At 47.6% G+C, this 11,707-nt stretch overlaps 1 protein-coding gene across 1 annotated transcript; it reads right to left on the reverse strand.

The window, feature by feature from the left end:
• Positions 1-419: 419 nt before the first annotated feature.
• Positions 420-9,476, reverse strand: trib3 (tribbles pseudokinase 3). The gene is made up of 4 exons (XM_055652262.1): positions 8,555-9,476; positions 5,170-5,469; positions 3,323-3,615; positions 420-2,726 (listed from the first exon to the last, which is right to left on the reverse strand). The coding sequence occupies exons 2-4, from the start codon at positions 5,461-5,463 to the stop codon at positions 2,276-2,278; spliced, it is 1,038 nt and encodes a 345-aa protein (XP_055508237.1). The 5' UTR covers positions 5,464-5,469; positions 8,555-9,476; the 3' UTR covers positions 420-2,275.
• Positions 9,477-11,707: the final 2,231 nt, after the last annotated feature.

An 11,707-nucleotide genomic window follows, 5' to 3' on the forward strand; every position in this document is an offset into this window, starting at 1 on the left:
TGAAAGATCTCCACTATTGGCTGCTACCCGACTGTTTGACACAAAACCCAAGATTGAACACAAAACTAAAAATACAATTTTTAATTGAAATTGACAACTATACAATCAGTACATACAGGCAATATTTCAAATGTAGTGTTTGTGTTGTGCAGCAGTTTATCAACATTTACATCAGCTTGTCATAGATAATATTCTGTACAAAAACTGCAAAAGAACCAGTATCTGCCCAAGAACCAGTCCTATCATTCTAGCCAAACATTTTAACTCCCCATCCCATACTGACCTTTCTATCCTGGGCCTCCTCCACGGCACCTCATATTTACAACCCAGCGGTATGAACATCGACGTCTTCAATTTCAAGTAACTCCTCCATTACCTCCCCTCCCCCCCCCCCCCCCCCCCCCCCCCCCCCCCCCCTCCCCTCCCCCCCCCACTAGTCATCCTACCAGTTCCACTGTTCGCATCCTTGTTACCATATTCTTCCCCAGCCAATAATGGGCCATTATGGGCTCCACCCTTCCTGAGGTCATCTGTTGCCGGCCCTGGTTTGATCTTGGCTTTTTCTCTCCTTCAGTTTATTTCTCCCTCCCCCCCACCTCTACTTTCAGCCTGAAGAAGGGTTCTGACATATTCACCTATTCCCATTCTCCAGAGATGCTGCCTGACCCGCTGAGTTACTCCAGCATTTTGTGTCTATCATTCGTGGTGTTTGGCCCCCCCCCGGGTGCGTCTTTGGTTGAGGATGGGCAGGATGCCCCTCTTCCTGGTCTGTGTCCGTGCCCACATGTCCCTGGAGAGGGAACACGCAGTGTCTGTGCAGGCCTTCCATGAATGCTGACCGCTGTGGGTGGGGTGGGGTGGGGTGGGGTGGGGAAGGAATGAATGCATTGTTGTTGAGGACGACAACATTGTAACATGATGATTCATTGAAAGATGTTTGCAAACTGCTGGGCAGTTTTCATCTTTCCAGTTCTTTGTAACTGATTATTTGAATAAAGGCTCCTTGTAATGGAAGGAGAGGGGCAGCCTATAGCAGAGTAGTGCATGTTCTTGTTTATGTTTAGAGGTACAGCATGAAACAGGCCCTTTGGCCCACCGGGTCCACACCGGCCATCAGTCACCCTTTCAATCTCTTTCCATGTTATCCCACTTTCTCATCCGCTTTCTACAGACTAGGGGCAATTTATGGAGGCCACAAAAACACGCCTTTTGGAATATGGGAGGAAACCCATGCGGTCACAGGTAGAACATGCAAACTCCACACAGATAGCAGCACACCAGGCCAGGATCGAACCGGGGTCCCTGGTGCTATGAGGAGCACAGGCAATTACTACTGTGCTCTGCAGGCAAGTAAATAAGAGGACAGTATTGGTTTGATGTCCAATCATTTTAGAACAGTCCCAACCAACGAAGGAGCCTCCAGATCTCTGTGTTCTGGTCTGTAAACACTGAAGAGGCTGTAAATATGATCGTATCAAGTGTTGGGCCTCAGCTTCTTGGAATTGTGTGGCACACAGTAGTAATCGGCTCGAAATGACAACAAGCAAAGCTGGTCCATCTGGTCTCTGTTCCTCAAAAGCACCAGTAATGTCCATTAATATTGCACAGCCACATAACGCAAACTCTCTTCCACCAGTTCACCATCTGGGCAGATTGTGGGCAGTTTAGACAATTCACATCATTGCAATAGGGAGCTTCACATCCCAAATCATAGCTGCCCAACCCCCACCCCTTCAAAATCTCTTCACAGAGTGCAGGAATAATAAAGGACTTTGGTCCCTGGCTTGAAAAATCCTGGAAAAGGCACAATGAACCAACCAACCAATGCCCCCATCAAAGGGGCAAAGAAAGGCTCAGCGGGCAACTGATTTACGTCAGGTCTCAGTGATTGGTCTCCATCCCTTGCACAGGGAGTATTTCCATCACCATCCGTTGCTCCCAGCCAATCCCGTTAACAACACAAAGGACGGTGTCCAGAGACTTCCTCCCCTTGGGAAAAGCGTGCCTGAGTTTTGGAAGGATCGCCCATCCCTGTCCAAGCAATTCCCTGCGTTTTGTTCTTCCGAGACGGAGACTGGACGTCACAAGATGTCAGGTTTGTGATCACTGGCTGTAACCTAGAACCCCCGGTTAGAACTGCATGCTTCAGAGCACTCCACGGTCTGAATGGTTAAGATCCTTGTCCAATCTGCAGGCAAGCGAGGCAAAACCCTGACTCTTTTTTAAAATACTTTCTTAATCAGTTGTTACAACAAAAATAAAACTCAATGTCTCTCTACAAATCGTTCAGGTTGTCCGTGTAACCATCTGGCACCAGCTGATCAGTCAACGGGTTGGAGTTGGAGGACAGGTGGAAGTTGGACTTGAACCAAGGATGGTCCAAGATCTCGCTGGCCGTCAGTCTGTCCGCTGGCTCTCGTCGCAGGAGGCACCGGATGAGGCACTTGGCTTTGGGCGACAGGCTCTCGGGGATGGTGAAGAGTCCGCGGCGGATCTTGGTGAAGAGTGCTGCGGGCTCGGTGTCCTGGAAGGGGTAGCGTCCCACCAGCATGGTGTACAGGATCACCCCCAGGCTCCAGACGTCTGCTGCCTTCCCCGAGTATGACTGCTTGCTGTTGAGGATCTCTGGGCCCACATAGGCCGGGCAGCCATGCTTGTCCATCAAGGAATCATCGTCCCCCTTCAGGAGGCACGAGTCCTCCAGGTTCTCCAGACACAGCTTGTTTCTGTAGTAAAGAGATGGGGGGGAAAAACATTATAAAACTGGCTTGGTTTAGAGATGCAGCATGGACACGGGCCCATTGCATCCATGCTGACCATTGATCACCCACACATTAGTTCTATCCTACACTCTGGCACAGAGTTGGTTGCCTCACTGCACCAGAGACCCAGGCTTGATCCTGACCACGGGTGCTGCTTGCACTTTGTACATTCTCCCTGTGACCGCGTGGGATTTTTCCGGGCACTCCGGTTTCTTTCCACACTCCAAAGACATGTGGGCTTGGAGGTTAATTGGCTTCCGTAAATTGTCCCGAGTCTGTAGGATGGTGCCAGACTAAGGGTGTACGGGGCCCATCCCCACTCTCCCTCTCCCTCTCCCCTCCACCGTACCCTCTCTCCCCCCCCCCCCCTGCCTCCCTCCTCCACTGTACCCTCTCTCCCCCACCCCCCCTCCTCTCCATCTTATACTTCCCCCCCTGTAGTATTAACTGATATGAATGGCCAGTATGCAAAACATGTACCCTCTCCTCTCCCCGCCCCTGCACCCTCTGCCGCCCCTCCTCTCCCCACCCCCTCTCAACCCGCCCTCCTGGGGCCTCACCTGCGGCGGTTTGTGAAGATAAATCTGCGCAGTTTGAGGTCGCGCAGCACCACGCCGTGTCCGTGACAATGCGCCACAGCCTCCACCATCTGCAGGAACAGCCCGGCTGCCTCCTCCTCCTGCACCCGCTTGCAGGCCCGCACATAGGAGTGCATGTCGCCCTGGCCGCAGGGGAAGAACACGTAGGCCTTGCACTCGCCCGCGATCACCTCCGCCAGCTGCCCCACGTGGGGGTGCGGAGGGAGCCGGGCGTACGGAGCTATCACCTCATTGTAGTGCCTCATGGAAAACACCTGTGGGGGTGAGGAGGGGGCACATTCAGTTTCCACACTAAACACACAACCATATCCTGCACTCTCCAACCGCCCCCTTCACTCTACCTACTGTACTAGAGTTTGGCTAGCTTGTATTGTATTGTAGACTTGTGCCAGAGTATAGTCCGATTCCCCTCTACCCTATACATTGTTTCTGTCTACAGACCTGAAGCACTACAATGCTGGGAACTATATTCTGCACACTGTATCTTCCCCTTCTTCCATAAGTTAGGGTACTGTCTGATTGGATTTATGTATAGCATTGTCTGACTTGCTTGTCGTGTATTGGTACAAGGTACCACGGTACTGTGCAATTTACCTCTACCACATTGTACTAGAGTTTACCTTGATTGTATCGTGGTCCTTCAATAAACTAGGGTACTGTCCGATTCACCTCTACTCCATTAAGGACACTGAACTTCATCAATGGAACTGATGCTGTAAAATATATTCTGCACTCCCTTTTGCTCCATTTATTGCGCAAGAGTTTGACCTGATTATATTGCAGTAGACTTGGGAACAGCTTCTTCCCCTCTGTTGTCAGGCTTCTGAACAGTCCTTCAATAGGGTAGGGTACTGTCCGATTCACCTCTAACCCATTGCGGACATTGGACTTTGTCTCTGGAACTGATGCGCTACAATGCTGAGAACTATATTCTGCACTCTGTATCTATTGTACGAGTTTGACGATTGTATTTCTCTGTAGTATTAACTGATATGAATGGACAGTATGCAAAACAGAGCTTTCCACGTACATTGGTACATGTAACAATAAGAAACCTAAATCTTGACTGGCCCAGTCCACCTCATAGACCAGGCTCCCCACCATTGACTCCATCCACGCTGCAGACTAACCCAGAAAATCAGCCAACCTAAGTACATATCCCATCCCGGTCATTCCTCTGTCTCCATGTTCCCACCTGGCAGAAGATAAAGAAGCTTGAAAGTGCACACCACCTGACTCAACCTATTCATGTTCTCCAGAGATGCTGCCTGATCCACTGAGTTACACCAGCACTTTGTGCCTTTTGAAAAAAATGGGATGATTTGACTGGATGGAATGCAGAACACGCATCTGTACAGCAGCAGTAGAGTTGTCACCTCACAGTGCCAGAGACCCGGGTTCGAACCTGACTACGGGTGCTGTCTGTGTGGAGTCTGTACGTTCTCCCTGTGACCGCCTGAGTTTCCTCCGTGTGTTCTGGTTTCCTCTCGCATCCGAAAGAAGTATGTGATTGTAGTCTAATTGGCTTCTGCAAATTGCTCCCAATGTGCAGGGCATAGAACTGGTGTGAACGGTTGATCGATGGTTGGTGTGGACTCACCCTATATCACTCAACTCAGATAGATACAAAATGCTGGAGTAACTCGGCGGGTCTGACAGCATCTCTGGAGACGAAGAATAGGTGACGTTTCGATTCAAGACCTTTCTTCAGACTGAGACTAAAACTAAACTATCAATATGTAATTAAACCACTGACTTGCAAAGCACGGGAGGATCCCTCCCTCCCTCCATAAACATGGTCATCGTACCTTGCAGATGTATTCCCGTTCCGTGTCAGTGTGGATGGCTCTGTAGGAGTTGTTAGTCTCCGTGGGACTAAGCAGGAGGTAGGGTCCGATGCGTGACGCATTGTTGTCATCGGTGGTGGAGGAGGAGGGTGTTGGGGAGGGCGAGCCGAGGCAGGGCGACAAGGCTGGGATGGAGAGTTGACTCAAACGCACCCGCTTGCATTTGGGAAAGTCGGGGTCATCGGTGTCGTCAAAGTCTACCCTCTTCAGCCGAGCATGTTGTGAAGGGAGAGGCATCTGGGTATTCACACTCATGGGGATCTGGGGAAAGAGAGAGTCAGCTTTACAAAATGTCAGACACAAGGAACCACAGGTGCTGGTTTACAAAAAAAAGACACAAAGTGCTGGAGTAACTCAGTGATTCAGGTGGTCTGCTGACTTTAGACAGACAGCATGGTAAAAAGCCCATCAGCCCACTGAGTCCATGCCGACCAACAATCACTCTGTACACTAACTAACATCCTGCACATGAGGAATAATTTACAATCTTACTGTAGCCAATTAACATAAAACCCTATGTCTTTGGAATGTGGGAGGAAACCAGAACACCCGGAGAAAACCCACATGGTCACAGGGAGAATATACAAACCCGTAGTCAGGTTTGAACCAAGGTCTATGGCGCTGTAAGGCTGCAGCTCTACCCAAGGGCGGCACAATTGCTGCATTACAGATTGCCATCAATGTGAGTCAAAGCTTCAGCTCACTTCCTTGATGACAAACACAAGGGATGGCACTCAGCGATCGCCCCTAAATAACCTCTGAACAGAGAACTGGTGAATCACGCTGCAGGAGGAGTCAGTCAGCCAATAGTTCAGGTAACAAGTCACAGCCCGGCCCAATCAAACCTCAGTGATGCCTCATGCCTCATTCATGAGTAACACCGACAAACACCCTGTTCATAGATCACTCAACCAAAATGGTTCAGAGCATGGAAAAAATAAATTAGTTCATTGCTGAAGGAACAGATCAGGGTTTGTCATACATTGTAGGAAGTGGTGACTGTTTCCATGTAAAGGCAAACTATGCTCCTGAGAGGGGCCTCCAATTATTTCACCCCCTCCTCCCTCTCAACCCCCCCCCCCCCCCCCCCTCTCAACATTGGCACAGTAGCACAGCGGTAGAGCTGCTGTCTCACAGCGCCAGAGACCCGGGTTCGATGCTGTCTGTATATAGTTTCTCCATTCTCCCTGTGACCATGTGGGTTTTCTCCGGGTGCTCCAGTTTCCTCCCACACTCCAAAGATGTGTGCTTTTGTAAGTTAATTGGCGTCTGTTAATTCTGTTAATTTTCCCAGGTTTGTAGGTTAGAACAAGTGTACAGGGTGACCACTGGTCAGCGTGGACTCGGTGGGCCAAATAACCTGTTTCTGGGCTGTATCTCTAAATGCTAAATTAAAAAAAATCTAAACACCCAGGACTCTGAATACTTTTCATTCCACCCGTATAACCTTAGTTTTTATTCATTTTGTTGTTGATTATTGAGATCTGAATCCCCCCCCTCAATCCAATCCTCACCGGTGAGAAACTCCTTAAAGGTCTGGATAGAGTGGATGCGGAAAATATCTATCCAGTAGTGGGGGAGTCTAGGGTCCAAGGGCACAGGCTCAGAATAAAAAGAATAACCCTTTAAAAAGAAGATGATGATGAATTTCTTTAGTCAGAGGGTGGTGGACCTATGGAATTCATTGTCACATATGGCAGTGGGGAGCAAGTCATTGGTTATTTTTAAAGCAGATTGATACGTTCGTGTTTAGGAAGGGCATCAAAGGTTACGGGGAGAAGGCAGGAATATGGGGTTGAGAGGGAAAGATAGATCAGCCATGATTGAATGATGCAACACTCAAAGGGCCAAATGGCCTAATTCTGCTCCTGTCTACGATCAAAGACTGAACAACTAATGTCACCCTCTCTTAACCTATCATTGTTTCTCCAGAGATGTTGCCTGACCCTCTGAGTTACTCCAGCACTTTGTGTCTATCTTTGGTATAAATCAGCATCTGCAGTTCTTTGTTCTTAGATGAGAACTTGACCCAAGTTGGGGGAAATTCACTCGTCTTATGGTGAACAACTAAGCAGCTGGCAAGGAACATGAAAGGTAGACACAAAATGTCTATCTCCAGCTCCAGCTTTTCGTGTCTATATCTTTAGTGTAAACCAGCATCTGTAGTTCCTTCCTACACAGTAAATCGAGTCGGATGACTAGGATGGGGGAGGGACGGAGCGAGAGGGAATGCAAGGGTTACTTGAAAACAAAGAAATAAACATTGCTGGGGCTGGGTTGCAGGGTGCCCATGAGCTAGGACCATGGGAGGAAACCAAGCCCTTGCACTTCATTCTCAAAGTCACGGACTCCATTTCCCAGGGTCCAACGCTGGGAGGGGCACGTGTCCAACAGACAATTGGGGCAATGACCTCCCGAAGGAAACTCAACCACTGCTGCTCCTCTACTCTTGAACAAAAGAAACAGAGAGAGACCACTCGGCCCCTACCTCATGCTCCACCATTCCAGCTCCCAACTTTAGCACCATCATGAAAAGGGGAAAGAAGCCCATGCTAGTGAATGCTATTTGAACGCTGCCCATCGGAAAAAGTTATTTGGGAGTTCCATGTCCCTACTGAAGCCCAATTTTGGAAACTCATTCCCTTTGTTCTGAGCTTTTCCAAGGAAAAGGAGCGTGTTTATTAATTCATTTAATCTTCTGGACAACCCCCCCGGCTAAAACTGATCCCAAACTTCCCGGATCCCAAACGCATGCGGAGGGAAGGTGAAGAAATATTGGGCAATGCCCCATTAAAACTCCGCTCAACCCTCATTCCTCTTAACAAAAGTCAACTGGTCTCAATCAGTCGACACAACGGGACGAAAGAAGAGGGGGAAGCGCGCATCGGTCACCAACATCGAAATAACAAAATATTATTTAAAAATGAGTCTTAACCCCAGAAGAATAAACCCGATATCGAAGGGACTGTGGAGGGTGGAGGGGCCGGTTAGATTTTATTTCAGTGCAAATTTAACTGGCATTAAAACGGTTGCTTTCTGTAACGTGTTTGGTAGGGAGGGAGGGGTGAAGTGTAGTGGTAACATCGAACTTAAAAAAAAATCCTAAACCCAGAAGAATAAAACCGCTACCGAAGGAACTGGGGAGGGTGTGGGGGGGTTTATGTTTTGAGTGCGAATTTGGACTGCTTTCTGTATTGGTGGGGAGGGGTGAAATATTTCTCTGTGCAATCACTCCACAGTTTCCCAACACTTTACAAAGCCGGCGGCGCTGGCATGGACAAAGAGCTGGAGTTTTAAAAGAGCAACTGCAGTCGTTACACGAGTGTGTTGCTTTCATGAAACTTACCTGTTGGCTACTTCTGGTTATATAGTAACGACGTGTTACAAAGCAATATCCTTCCGTTTCTCTTTTATTCCCCACCCTGTTGTATGAAAAGTTCCTGGACACCGATTCTCCAGTAGATTACTTTGTCTCTCGTTTGCTTCTCCGAGTTTCCCCCACGTGTAAAACTCACAGTGGAACGAAATTCCCTCCCAAGTTAGGGTCGGTATTGAACCACGGGCGGCATGTCCAGTTGTAAGGGAGAGTTCCCAATATTTTCCGCAGATGAATGATTCTTCTGTAATTCCTCGAAATTAAATTAAAAGATAAGCTTAGTTGAAAACTTCCATTGGAGAAGGTAGGGAAAGTGCAAGTTGTTTCTGGTCGGTAGAATTGTCCTTTGGTTGTTTAAAAAAGGGGGGAATCCGATGTGAATCTGAGGCTGGTACTGACTGATCAGTGGCCGGGCAGCTTTATAATGAGAGGCTACTGTAATCTTGGTGAATTATTACTGAGCTACGCGCTTTCACTCTCGGTCTGAGCTGGCTGACGTTGGCTGCTTCGCTTATTGCAACATCCTCGCCGAGCAACACGGGCCCATTGGCAACACAACAGGGGAAGGGCTGGAAAAAAACAACACCCTGTTTCAAATATCTTTCCCAGTGGTGAACAGAAGAGGGCGGGCGGATCTTAGATCACCAAGACCCGCCTCCTACTCTAGACCCTCCTTGAGTCCCGAAACGTCACCTATTCCTTGTCTTCTGTGATGCTGCTTGAGCCGCTGAGTTACTCCAGCTTTTTGTGTCGATCTTCGGTTTAAACCAGCATCTGCAGTTCCTTCCTAAATGGCCACTAGCTTAATTTAGAAGCAAAGAAACAATCTGAGGAAGGGTTCCGACATGAAATGTCACCTCATACATTCATAAATTATAGGAACAGAATTAGGCCATTCAGCCCATCAAGTCTACTCCGCCATTCATCTTTCCCTCTCAACCCCATTCTCCAGCCTTCTCTCCATAACCGCTGACACCATTACTAATCAAGAATCTATCAATCTCCGCCTTAAAAATATCCATTGACTCGGCCTCCACCGCTGTCTGTGGCAATTAATTCAACTGATTCACCACCCACTGACTAAAGTAATTCCTCCTCATCTCTTTTCTACAGGTACATCCTTTTATTCTGGGAGCTATGACCTCTGATCCTAGACTCTCACACTAGTGGAAACATCCTCTCCACATCCACTCTATCCAGGCAACTAACATTTCTTCCTACACAAAGAACTGCAGATGCTGATTTATACTAAAGATATACACAGTGCTGGAGTAACTCAGCAGCACAGGCAGCATCTCTAGAGGAAAATAAATAGATGACATCTTGGATTGGGACCCTTCCTCAGCCCTTTGGCCCACCGAGTCCACGACAACTGTCGATCACCCAATCACATTAGTTCTGTGTTATCCCACTTTCTCATCCACTCTTTACACACCAGGGGCAATTAGGCAATTTACCTACAAACCTGCATGGCTTGGTTTGTAGGAGGAAACCGGAGTACCTGGAGGAAACCCACGTGGTCACAGGGAGAACGTGCAAACTCCATACAGACAGCATCCAAGTTCAGGATTGAAAAGGCTTTTCACTGTAGCTTGGTACACTTGACAATAAACTAAACTAAACTAAACTAAACTAAACTGCGCTTTGGGAACTTACAATCCAGCGGCATGAATATTGACTTCTCTAATATCAAGTAACTTGCATTCCCTCTCTCTCCATCCCTCCCCCACCCTAGTTGTCCTGCTAGATTCACTGTTTGTACCCCTTCGTTATCATCTCTTCCACAGCCAACAATGGACCATTGTGCACTCTTTGTCCGTTGGTGCTGGCTCTAATTTGTTCTCTAGTTTCTGTCTCCCCTGACTCCCATTCTGAAGAAGGGTCTCGACCAGAAACGTCACGTATTTCTTTTCTCCAGAGATGCAGCCTGACCTGCTGAGTTACCCCAGTATTTTTGCGTTTAACTATGGTGTAAACCAGCATCTGCAGTTCCTTCTGACACATAACCCCTTAAACCATTTCTGTTAATGTACCAGATGTATTTTAAATGTTAAAATAAACACAAAGTGCTGGATATGTTGCATACCTTGGGTATGCAAGCAAAGAATTTCACTGTGCCTTGTCACATGTGACAATAAAGTATTAAATTCCATTAATTCTCAGGAAATAAAGAGAGAGAAGGGAGGGCGCGAGAAACAGAAAATTAATGTTTTCAGGCTAGCTTTGCAAAGGCACTGGGTGATTGCACCATCTCTAACTTACTCAAAGCTGCTGAGTGATAATATTGCAACATTACACATAGATTTCACATGCTCAACAATGTACAGGGCAAAATAGGCGGAGTCTGTGAAGCTGTAATCATAAATAACACTGTTGCCATGGCGAACGTGAATGGGCTGCACTTAAAAGGCAATGTTTGAAATGATGCAGTTTTTTTCAACAGCAAATTGATGCACATATTTGTTTAAAGCAGGAGAAGTCTGTTGCGCCCCACGGACTGAAACCTTTATTTAGAAGTTGTGTCAGTCGATATTTTGTGTTGAAGTCATCGCACTGGTATTCAAGCCCCGTGCTTCACCCAGAAACTGGAGTTCCATTCCCACCTTAGTGGCTGGAGGAATTTCAATGCTTCTGATGAAATAACGTTTGTATTTGTAATAACAAGAGTTGCAGGATTTCAGTGAAAGTCTATCAATTAGGTCTTAGCTGAAACGTCACCTATTCCTATTCTCCAGAGATGCTGCCTGTCCCGCTGAGTTACTGCAGCTTTTTGTGTCCATCTTCGGTTTAAACCAGTTCCTTCCTCCCACATGTCAATTTCACTCAAGCGTCACAGGGGTGAAATCCTACGATTTTGCCCCAAATCTATATATGTAACTCCAGTCGCCACAATGAGTCACAATCAAGAGTTTCAAGGAGAGATACAGCAACAGGCTCTTCAGCCCATCGAGTCCATACCCAAGCATCAAGCACCCATTTAGATTCCAGGGTCCCGTCCTGAAACGTCACCAACCCACGTTCTCCAGAGATGCTGCCTGACCCGCTGAGTAACTCCAGTACTTTGTGTTTTACTCAATGTTCCAGCATCTGCAGTAGCTTGTTCAGTGGTTCAACGGTACTTTG

Source organism: Leucoraja erinacea, chromosome 21, assembly GCF_028641065.1.
Source record: "Leucoraja erinacea ecotype New England chromosome 21, Leri_hhj_1, whole genome shotgun sequence".
NCBI classification, from domain to species: domain Eukaryota; kingdom Metazoa; phylum Chordata; class Chondrichthyes; order Rajiformes; family Rajidae; genus Leucoraja; species Leucoraja erinaceus.

Bases quoted from the DNA above. Each gene is read 5' to 3' on its own strand.
- trib3 (XM_055652262.1), bottom strand. From the start codon at position 5,463: ATGAGTGTGAATACCCAGATGCCTCTCCCTTCACAACATGCTCGGCTG. The intron at 3,616-5,169 runs GTACGATGACCA...TCACCCCCACAG, and splicing joins AACGGGAATACATCTGCAAG to GTGTTTTCCATGAGGCACTA. The intron at 2,727-3,322 runs GTGAGGCCCCAG...TCTTTACTACAG, and splicing joins ATCTTCACAAACCGCCGCAG to AAACAAGCTGTGTCTGGAGA.